General features: G+C 42.7%; 1 protein-coding gene across 1 annotated transcript; it reads right to left on the bottom strand.

The window, feature by feature from the left end:
• Positions 1-9,484: 9,484 nt before the first annotated feature.
• LOC126535415 (uncharacterized) lies at positions 9,485-11,071 on the bottom strand. Its single transcript, XM_050182297.1, has one exon. The coding sequence runs from the start codon at positions 11,069-11,071 to the stop codon at positions 9,485-9,487; it is 1,587 nt and encodes a 528-aa protein (XP_050038254.1).
• Between the last annotated feature and the right edge of the window lie 554 nt (positions 11,072-11,625).

Here is an 11,625-nt window from a genome sequence, read left to right as displayed (position 1 = left end):
CATCGATGTGATCAATTGTATAGTATCCCTTCCCGAAGCCAGCCTGTTCCCTTGGTTGACTAAATTCCAGTGTTGCCCTTATTCTATTGGAGATTATCTTGGTGAATATTATGTGTTATACTGGGAGTAAACGAATGGGCCTATAATTTTTAAATTCTATAATGTCTCCCTTTTTGTGAATTAGTATAATGTTTGCATTCTTCCTATTTTTCTGGAGTCTATTGCAGTTGATAGACACTTTATATAGAGAGCCGCTAGTTTTCCAAGCATTATGTCTCCTCCATCTTTGATTAAATCGACTGTCATTCCATCTTCTGCCGCTTTTACCTGTCATGTCTTGCAAGGCCCTTCTAACGTCATTGCTAGTTATAGGAGGAGTTTCTTTATCCTGTTCGTTACTGTTTACAACGGAGTTCTCCCGAGTCCTCTGGGTACTGTACAGGTCAGTATAGAATTCTTCCACTACTTTTACTATACCTTCGAGATTGCTGATGATATAACCCAGCTTATCTTTCAGTGCATACATGATGGTTTGCCCTATGCCAAGTTTCCTTCTCACTGATTTCATTAGCTCAATAGTAAAGGTTCTTGTGGTGTCGAGTGACACTGCTGCGCATGGAGCATTATGGAAAGCTGTGTCACTTGATGCCACTGGAACCACAGCAAACACTTTTATGCAGCAACATTAAAATAGCTTCTCAGTTTGCGCTGAACTTTCTTCTTTTCAATGTCTGTAAGAAAAGTTATTGTGGAAGTTAAAAAAAGAAGCTGCTGTTTCCTCACTAAACAGAGAGGCGGTGCACTGCTACAATGTGTGGCCACACTGCTGCTGAAATGTTTTACCACCAGCAGCTGGCGGCGTGCACTTTTCCTCCAGTGTGGCTGGGGCTTAACACATTGTCCATGGGTGGCTGGAATGTTATTCAAGCTAGTACACTGCAATGTAAGGCTATTAGTTTTAGAAATGCCACTAAATGCCTACTTCTGCAGTCATATCTGCAGTTATGTGAAAACACGATTGCAATGACCATTTGCATATATATATATTCACACAAAAAAAAAACATTATCCTGAAATACATGTTATGCAGAATCGTCAACAAGGCTCTCCTGTGTAGTTCACACTTTGATAATGTCTGGCACTTCTAATAAATAGCAGTAGACATGAGACTGAACTAGTGAAGGTTCTATCATGTTAAATGGTGGGAAATGAGACAAAGTACAGTCAAAGCATGTTAGGATAATTAGTCTTTGTCCCCCCTTTTGGCCATCCTTTCCTTGCTTTGCATTGTTTAATGAGATTTCTATGAAGCAAATACATAGTTTGTGCAAAGAACCATGCACAGAAATGAGACAGTGCAATGCATCTTAAACTGCTCTAATTTTCAGCCACAAGTGTTTATAATGTCCAATATTTGTGCATTATGTTCCTTGTTGTGTTAATACGCAATCTCTAGCTCTGCTATATTTTGATGCGAAACCGTCGAATGGCCCATTGAGCGAAAGAGCCAGCGTCTGTAGTCTAGCAGCAAAATAGCACCTAAAGACCCATTGCCTGCAACACATGTCACGACTGCGCCTTAACGGAATAGAGCAGGCGAAAGGGAACACCTGCTACTGCAGTAGCACGTCAGATATTGTGTGAGGGGAGAGGGCATCGCTGTGACACTACGTCACCCTCACTCTCACTTTCGGAAGCCTGTTTATCAGTGCATTCACTGCCTGTGCAAGCTCTTGCCTCCATTCTAACTGTGCCTCGGTAAGGCCAAATCAAAATGCACCCGGTGTCTCAATGCGCTCGCTTACCTTCCAAGGAGTTTGTCACTCGAAGGACCGCTCAGCGGCATTCAGTTGGACATTATTGCTTTCGCATCCCCAACTCATAAGTGATCCCGGCCGCGGCGGCCGCATTTCGATGGGGGCAAAATGCGAAAACACCCGTGTACTTAGATTTAGGTGCACGTTAAAGATCCCCAGGTGGTCGAAATTTCCGGAGTCCTCAACTACAGCGTGCCTCATAATCAGAAAGTGGTTTTGGCACGTTAAACCCCATAATTTAATTTTAACTCATAAGTGCTTAGGTGTCCTCAGATGTTTTATGAGCAACTTTTGCACAATCTCATAGCATTTAGAACGTATTATTTCTGCTTTGTTCTCAAATCTGACTTTGATGCTTGCTTTGAATGCTTGCTTGCTTTGATGCTTGCTTTGATTGCTTTGATGAAATGCACTCACTTAGGTATGACTTTCATGAATATATATTTAATGTGAAGTTGTTGTACACTGCATTCCTTTCAGCATGAAATAGACATTGATGAAATTGCACTTCTAGTAACTCTCACACATCACAATTGCACCTATTTATTCCTCATAAACAAAGGAGGCACCTTCATGTTCAAGTGCTTTAGTCACTATGTGTGCATATTCATGCCAGAGCCAAAATGGTGAATATCTTGCTACTGTGCACCAAATTTTGGTACCCTTCAGTGAATCATATAAGCACTGCCTGTTTCAGCATTTTTGGTGTACTATGTCCAAGCATTTGCTTTCCCTGTGCTTTAAAATGTCATGTACAAAACATTTATGCTCGGTTGCAGTGTAGGGAAATTCAGCAATAATATGTAATCGTGTGTGACAGCACACGAGAAGGTTCTCATATGTTATCAATTTTAAGTGCTGTTTATATACTTATAATTTAAATGATGCTTTGCTAATGTTTGTCATTTCTATTAAGCAGTTTAGTTACATGGCTTGCATAAAAAACTATGCACAATTATTCGACACTGCACTGCATCTTAATCTGCTCTAATTTTCTGTGAGGAGTTTTCTATAACCTGTGTAACTAGTGCATTATGTCCCTTGTTGCTGTGATAGCTTGTGATCTCTTTCATGATTACGTATTATGTTATGCTGAGTTTTGCACTGATGCTTCCTCCATCTGTATCCTTGTTTCCTTTGTAACTTTTTGCCAGTATAAAACTCAGTGCAACATAATCATCAACATGCACTAACTAGCCCCATTCCTTACTTTACTTAATGCAATCTCTTGCTCTGCAATATTTTATTAGCAAGTTATGGATAAGTTATCCACAGTACGTTGAAAATTTTACTTGTACAAACCGGATCTGTTCAGATCTGGCATGGAATTAATTGCAGCACATCAAGTAGAAATAAAAAACAAGCACTTGCATCTCTGTTTTTTTTTCTTGTGTTTTTGTCCTTGCTTCACTGCATTTCAGGTGATTTCATGATGATCAACCAACAAGCCCACATCGCCACCCTCGCTGACTTGTGCGGTGATAAAGTTTATTCAGCTAGGCGTGAATTTCGTCTACATATATATATTGTACAGAAAGTTTTTGCCTGTTGTATTCCTTTGCAGCGTGAAATAAAGAGACATTGAAAACACTTGTGTGATCACTCCTTAGTGGGGTATGTATAAAAGATTGAATTACTACAGTGGGGTTTAAATTAAGGTGAAGAACAATAAGCGTAATAAAGGTGCTGTTGCGACGTGGGGAACTTCATGCACTATGGTGGAGTAAGAATAGTGGGGCTGGGCCTGATATCCAGGTTGTTTTTGAACACACATTGGTATTTGCATTTTTTGCAAGAATGAGCAATGATGCAGATGTTCAAGCTCTAGCTGCAATTTTTTCTTTTTGTCACAGCGCCCGTGTCGTCCCTTTAACTCCTCCATTGTCTTGGTCACATCACGTTTCCCCTCTCTGGTGTTGGGAGATTGGCGACAGCTTCGTCCAATTCGGAGGTTTGCAGCCCTTTTCCTATGAGGAATTTGGCCCAAGACATGCACAGCACTGTGCACAAACAGGGAAAAGCACAATGACCATTTCTCTGATGCAGACAGACATCGCAGTTTGAGCATAGAGAAAGAAATGGTTTGGGCCCGGTAGTGCTCCACAAGGGCGCCTGGGTCCAATTTGCTCTTCATTGCCCAAAGATGGGAATGAAAAGGCATGCACACAGATCCTCAATGGGAAAGAAAGGCACCACAAGGTCATTTGGAGGACTGCGACTTTGCAAATTGTCCAAATCCGTTTCGTGGTGGGTCCAACTGGTTCAATTGCCTTGAATCGCCGCACTTTGAACTCGCTTTGACGAGTTAAACATTGGCCGTAATGCATAACCTTCAAAGCAAGAGCTCGTATGGTTTTCCAGTTGATGTGCATGAATGGCAACTTCATTTTCCAAGCGTTGGTCATGCTTGGCCTTCATTCGCTTGGCTAAATGTACTAGGCTTGTCAAACATAAGCGTGGATTTTGGGTTGGCTTCCAATGCCTTCCCAATGATAGACAGTTTGGTCAGTGACGATTTACCATGTTTGCACCTTGCAATCTTGGTGAAAGGGTTATGACGAGAAAATAAAGGACAACAGCAGTTGTTTAAGCCGCTGTGCTTGGCATTAATGCGCGGTTGTCATTATCAGATACCTCTTCTAACGCGATAGCTTTAAGGACGCCGTGTCGCAGACCAGAAAATTAAAGACAACAGCAGGCGTTTGGGCCGCTGCGCTTGGCATTAGTGCGCGGTTGTCGTTATCAGATACATCTTTTAACGCGATCGATAGCTTTAAGGACGCTGTGTCGCAGAAAATCCAGCGTCGGGCGCCGCTTCGACGAAGGTAATTTCGAACCGAATTGGATACCCTATATACCACTCTTCTACCACCAAATTTGCTCATATCTCGTCTTTCATTCTTTACAAAGTTATTCCTCGGAACTTTGACAACGGCAGCCCACAAACAAATGTAATGAGAAAACAAAAATACAGAGAACGCATATCATTTATGTTAGCTCTTCTCAGACTGAAATATTAAATGTGCGAAACCGGAGATCGACCCACGCAAGAGGCTGCGCTTCTATCAGAAAGCTTGCCTTCGTGCGTAGCGTTCGCCGCCAGCGTTTCCCGGTAAATGGTATATTGTTACATAAGCTGCACTTGCTCGGAAACATGAAATGCAGTCAGGGGTCTTTGAATGCTATCGCGTTCACCTCTTAAAGGCGAAGCTTAAGCGTCCTCCAAGATTTTGGCACAATTAGGCAGATAATATGGATCGATCAAAACGACCTGCACTGAGAGGTCGAAAGCAATTCGACATAAAAGCGTACGTTCACAGCTGTGAACGGTGTCGCGCACTTGAGAAAGTATATGTATATACACCGTCAAAAGATCTTGCAACTTCACCAGCAGCAAGGTTGCTGACGGCTCGATCGCCACTTGATTCTGTTCTGCGTGAATTTGGTGCTACTTGCGCCGTTTAAGACACTCGCGACCAAATACGTGATGACGAAGCTGCTTTGATTCTCAGCATGCGCCAGAACGTTCGAGCTTCAACATGGTGATCGACGGCGCAGGCCTGTTACTATCAGCGCGCATGAAACTTGGATTGCGCCGTGACCAACCAGCACACTATCGGCAACAAATAATCCGTACATCGCACCGTACAAGTAGATGCGATGGTCACAGACGAAATCTACTGAATACATGCTCAGTGGGTTTCGCTTTGATACAGCATGCATCCCAACATGCTTTGACGTGTGTGTGCGTACCGGGCTCTCGCTAACGTCGAGCACGGCTGGATCATTACATCAGCGCGCATGAAACATGGCCAGTTACTTGACGAAGCAGCACTACACTATCGATCGGCAACAAGCAAAGAGATAACCCGCACCAGAGATACATGCGCGCTGCGCACGCGCGAGACCCACTGCATACGTGATCGCAAAGCCGCCTTGATACGCTATATACATGCGTCCCTTTGACAGCAACCGCTGGCTAATGTGCTCAGTACATATCATGGCCTCCTCATTCAGCATCTCCAGTTTATGCTGAACTGACTCGCATACTTCCATTGCAATTCTTGTCCGAGTACTTGCAGCTAAGATTCCCACACTGAAGCATCTCCCAAGGTAGCATATAGATAAAACGCTCTAGCAGCACAAAATTGACTAACTTTTCATCTACAAGCTTATTGGAAAATTTATAAAGAAGCCCTGAAAAGGGGTTTATGCAACATAGGTTGCCACCCGTAGGTCAGAAAAATTGTAACTGACTCAGACTCGCGCATAAAAAAAAAATATTTTTTTTACTTAAAGCTCACTCACTTGTGACTCAGTTTAACCAAAATTCTACGCATCCCGACTCACTTCACTCTGACTTGCCAAAATTCTACTCAACCAAACTTACTCGGACTCAGATTCAACAAAGTTCTACTCAGCTGTACTCATTGATACCGTGAGGTCAGTCCAAGCGAGTCGACTAATGAGCGAGTTTGCCAACCTATGGCTGCAACTATGCTTTTTGTCAGGTAATGCAAGAGAATGCTTCAGCCAGGGTGTCTTGCTAGAGTTTAACTTCAGTCCAACATTAAGTTTTATTAAGCTGGAAGCTGCTTAATACACGATGAAAAGCAGGCTGTGCACAAAGGACAAATTTTCTATATATGATTAGTATAATCTAGGGCTTTACAAATGGTAAAATTACAATTATTTTCTCATTTTTAAGGTAACAAGAAATATGAAGTTTGCAGAAAGGCTCATATGCATTCATACAGGCATTACCATTAACAAATAGATGTCGAGACAACTGAGGAGCTGGTAAAGAATAGACAACTGCTTTCACTTACCTGGGACATCACAGCAATGACAGTAATGAGACAAGGGAACAGCATGTTATCAGACACACGTCTTTACATGTTTTTGCAGCAGCTCACTCACGAAGAGAGGTGTGATACTTCAGCAACACATGTTGCTGCAGTATTGTTGCTAGGAACGGGTGGATGTCTGATTTTCCCTTTATTAATTACTTCTCTTCCCCTTGCGGGTTTCCACAGAACTATTATGTCAAACTCTTGCCTTTGCTTCATGTTGTTGACAAATTCGACTTCGCCCTACCATCTGCTAGCCGCCTGGTTAGCTCAGATGGTAGAGCGGCTGCCCCGAAAAGGCAGTGGTGCCAGGTTCGAGTCCCGGACCAGGACGAATTTTTCTCCAACTGCGAGGCTTTTCTTTCGAGGAACTCGTATGGTTTTCCTTTGTAGCAATTGCTACGAATAGGTGGATGTCTGATTTTCCCTTTAATAATGTTCTCTTAAAGGGTTGCAAACATTGACTAGTCAATTAACAAATCAGAAGGAATTAGCATGTAGGCTGTCTAAAAGCAAGCCATCTTTATAGAATGGTTGCTCAATCCTCTGCACAACAATCGCAGCTATCCTGCAGAAGGATAATTTGGAACAGTCCTCACATTCATTTTACTGTCTCACTCGAGACTCCAATACCTGTTCCTGTCTTTCATGTATTCAAAAGAAACTAATATTTGACTACTTCGAATGATGAATTTTTGAATCCGCACAAACTGAATAGCAGAAACTCTTTGATTCATATTCAAAACTTAGAATATTGGAAGACCCCTAGTACAAACCCAATCAGATATATTAAATCACACAAGTGCAGCAAAAGGCAACTCAAGTATTGATAGCAGCTCCTCACTTGTTCCCTACATAGAGCCTCTGCTGCACACATTAGGCGACATAAATTTGAGTTTAAGAGAAATGTTCCTAAAACAGTGATGGTAATGCATTCTTGTAAGAGAAAAAAAGACGAACTCGAACAACCATCTTAGTACCTTCAAAACTGATGCTCCCTTAGATGCTCGTCTTAACAGTGTTTATTTTGGTAGAAAAACACAATTGGAATAAGGCAGAAAAGGAAAAACATAAAATACAACACAAGTTGAAGCAGAACTAATTTACAGTGAGTTCAAAAATACACATTGTTTTGTCCATTCAGCAAATTTTAACAGAAGGATATGATAGGAAATCGGAAAGTTTTGCAACTTGTGTATAAAAAAATTTACCTGGGGTTTAAAAAAATGTTTTTTAAACTTATCTCCCTCCACATTTCTTCCATTTGCATAAATGCTTCCAATATCACGCAAAAAAAAAACTTTCTCATCTTACTTGTCAGATCACTGCTCTGTACCAGGTTACAGTGTGTTCTAGTGATCATACGTTGTCCCCTTGATGAAGGTGTTTTTTCAGGCTTGAAATTAAAAATAACGTAACTGGAAGCCATAACAGGCCTCTAAGATTGACGGTCAAGCTCTTCAAATGCACCTTCTATAATGATAGGTTGGATAACATGAGATCTGTGGACAATGGAATTATTGATCTACGGGGAGAACACCACTACGTAAATGTCACTAATCCTCGTAGTTTTTTCACAATGGCCACAAGCAGTTTTAAAACATCTAACATTGACACAGTGCTCTACTGTTATCCTCTTACAATTTTCCACATAAATGCCCAGCTGTAGCCCCTTTATATTCTAGAAAATAGTCATCATCACTTTTCTCCCCAAGTGCTCGTATAACAAGTTTTTTGGGAGGTGGTGGGACGGACAGACCCCATAAGCCTTCACTTATGTACATAACATGTTGCTTTGTTTCTAGATCTCGCCACTAATGCCATGTTTCATCCGTATTCACGAGGCAGACAATGCTCTTAAGTCTCCCCTCCTTATGGGCTAAAAGCACCCTTGAAAAATGCGAGAGGTGGTGTTGATCTTACACAGAGGTTTTATGGTACCCACCATGCCCAAAACATCACGCATGTAGTGCCATGTCGAATCTCAAGTACCATGGCAATTTTGGGCACCTTAATTCAACAACTGCTCATTATAAGGCTCTCAACTTGGGCTGAACGATTTAAATCAGCTGAAGTGGTGGTTTGTCCCAACCATGTGTTGTCTTGCACATACATACTGCAATGTCTAAATTTCATGAATCAAGTTACCGTACCATGTGAAGGACATTCATTGCGTACATTCATCGTTGCACAGTTTATTTCCTTGGCTGAACTCTCTTCTTTGCACCACGACTGTATCACAATCTGGCACTCAAGCTCGAAATCGTGGGATCACACCATGTTAAACTGGCTGATGTGGAACAACAGTAGAACTGGTAGTTTTGATATTACGACCATGCTAGTTTGAATAGCCAATGGCTATAGAGAAACCAGTGTCTGACTGTCCATTACACTCAACCTGCAAAACCTTTTGATTTCTGCTCGCATTAACACAAAAATGTCAATATAGAACCACTAACCGAAAATTTCACATCGTGGCACTATCTCTGCCCCAAAGTAAAGGTCCAATCTCTGTGGCGAAACTTCCTCTCCAGGATGACATATGTACAGCTCCCCAGATTTCGAGACTAGATAAGAGAAGCGGTGTCGTCTGAAATGCTCGACTTGAAGTGGCACCATCACCAAAAAAACAGTTTGTTCTCTCATGTATATAGAGTCCACAAGGGCAAACTTGGGATGTTCTCCTTTTTCCATAATCAGAACATCGTTCGTCCTGTACACTGAATGGCACCAAGTGATGGACTTCACTTTCCAGATGTTTTCCATGTCCGTCACTCTGTTTTGTAGCACAGCAGGGAGGTCATTGTGGTTGGCCTTCTATGCTCCATTGCATGACACGTTGCTAGTGCCCAGGCCATGGAGTTGATAGCCCTGAAGCAATTGGTGCCGGCTGGCCATTGTCTTGCAAATATTGCGAAAGTTCATAGTGCGAGAAGACAATCTCTTGAAGTACTGATGCTTGGCTTCAAAGCGCATGCACCAATACTGTGTAAGCGGCCCAAGCTGACTCATTATTCTGGGGTAGTGTACCAGATAATGCATCTTTGGTGTTATGCCTGAGGCAGGGTATCTGCCCATGTAGTTCTGCAGGAACTGTTCTATCTTGTGCTGAAGGTAAGGAACCCATGCAAGAGGAACCTCTTCAGCTAGCACCATATCAGCTATCTCTCTAAATTCAAGATATATTTCCCAGTGATGGTTTCCTTCGGGTATGCTGGAGAAAAATATGAGGGGCAGTAGCCTTAACAGACACCATTTCTGTGAAGCTGAACCTTTCAAGCCTCCTTTTTGACACACAAAAGACTGTGTGACCTGTTCAGGGCGGTTCTTTCTGTCATAATAGCCATAGCAAAATGTGCTGATCCTATCGAGGTCTGCTACAGATAGCACAGAATCACTCACAAGTCCATTGAGAACATTGCGCAGGACATGTGAAACTGTTCCTTCAAAGATATCGTGCATCACATCAGGTAGCAGCTGTGTGCACACAGAAAAGTACTCTAAAGACAACAGTGGCGAAGGCTTGCTGACACCGTAAACACGCCTCACGTCTTCATTAATAGCAATGGAAGAAAGTTGGTCTGCATGAGTGTGGTCCTTCCGAAGAACACACTTAGATTCATTGGTCAGACTTTTGATGTTGTCAGAATGTGCCATGCAGAAACGGCATATTCTGCCTTTGGCAAATGAGGTGTTAAATCCACCAATACTGTGCATGGACAAATTGTCTCCACAAAATGCCAACACAAGAGCTTTAGCTTGGATGATACCTCTTTCTGTCTGCAACGTGAGGCCTTCATTCTTGAGCTGAAGCAAGTCTTCCACAATAGGCATGAAAACTTTCTGATGCCCGTGCCTGGTTACATGTTCGTGTCGTGCAACAAGTGCAAGGTGGATGGCTTTGAGTTGAGAGCGATGAGCAGCATGGATGTTTAAAATAGAAAAATAAACAAGAAAAAGCTTGTGTGTGTCTCTCTTTGCACCAAGTGGATTGCATATTTCAACTTCGTCGGCATACAAAAGCAAGAAGATTGTGTTGATCTCTGATGGCCCAATAATATTCATCAAGTTCTTGTAAATGGTTCCATCCCTGAAGTCTGTCAAGATTGTTGCATTTGGCAGGTGGCCTTGCTGAGCAGGTGTAGGGCTGAAAACCATGTCAGTAATATGTGGGACTTCAAGCACATTCTTAAGCACTGCTGGTATGGGCACACACTGAAACGTCTCTGGGCATTGTGGACTGAACTTGTGCTCTTGTGGCGCTGTGTATGGCAAGTGCTGCCTAGCAAACACTTCACGGGAGAATCTGGATCGTGAGAGCGAAAATATTTCAGAGACGGAGTTTAGAACGCGCTCTAGCTTCTCGTTCAAAGCAGAACTCAGTGGAGCATGGTTTCGCACCATGCTAAAAAACCCTTGAAGTGTTTCTTGCAACAGACCTTCGAAGTCGCTAAAAACGTCTTCTGCTGCCGAATGCGTGATTTTGTGGTCTTCGGTTAGCTTAAAAAAGAATAAGCACACCTTCTTTTGCATGTTTGCAACAAATTCTGAAGCCGACGCTTCTGCGCTTTGTTGAGGCGGACTCTCAAATGTGTCAAGTGTACCCGCGTTCGTACATTCTACGTCCATCGATGACATGTCATGCAATATATCAGAAACATTGCGGCCATGGGCATCATCCGAAAGTTTGGGAAGCTGCACTGCGGTTGTGTCACCAATGACAACGTTTCCGTGCGGACAGTCGGCACTGCGCGAGTCGTGCTGCGCGCCACTGACATCGACGTAGCTTCTGTGACAGCGGTACACGTGCTTTCTTAGAGAGTCAACAAGGCTGTACCTTTTCGGGCACCCGTAAATTCCGCACGCTATGCGAAAGTTGGGTTCCCAGCTGTGCGCATCACGAATATGAGTCAAAAGAAGTAGGTACTTGCTAGAAAAAAAAGCACACTTTGAACAAC

This window comes from Dermacentor andersoni, chromosome 7 (genome assembly GCF_023375885.2).
Source record: "Dermacentor andersoni chromosome 7, qqDerAnde1_hic_scaffold, whole genome shotgun sequence".
NCBI classification, from domain to species: domain Eukaryota; kingdom Metazoa; phylum Arthropoda; class Arachnida; order Ixodida; family Ixodidae; genus Dermacentor; species Dermacentor andersoni.
This window is presented reverse-complemented; position numbering and strand designations above follow the sequence as displayed.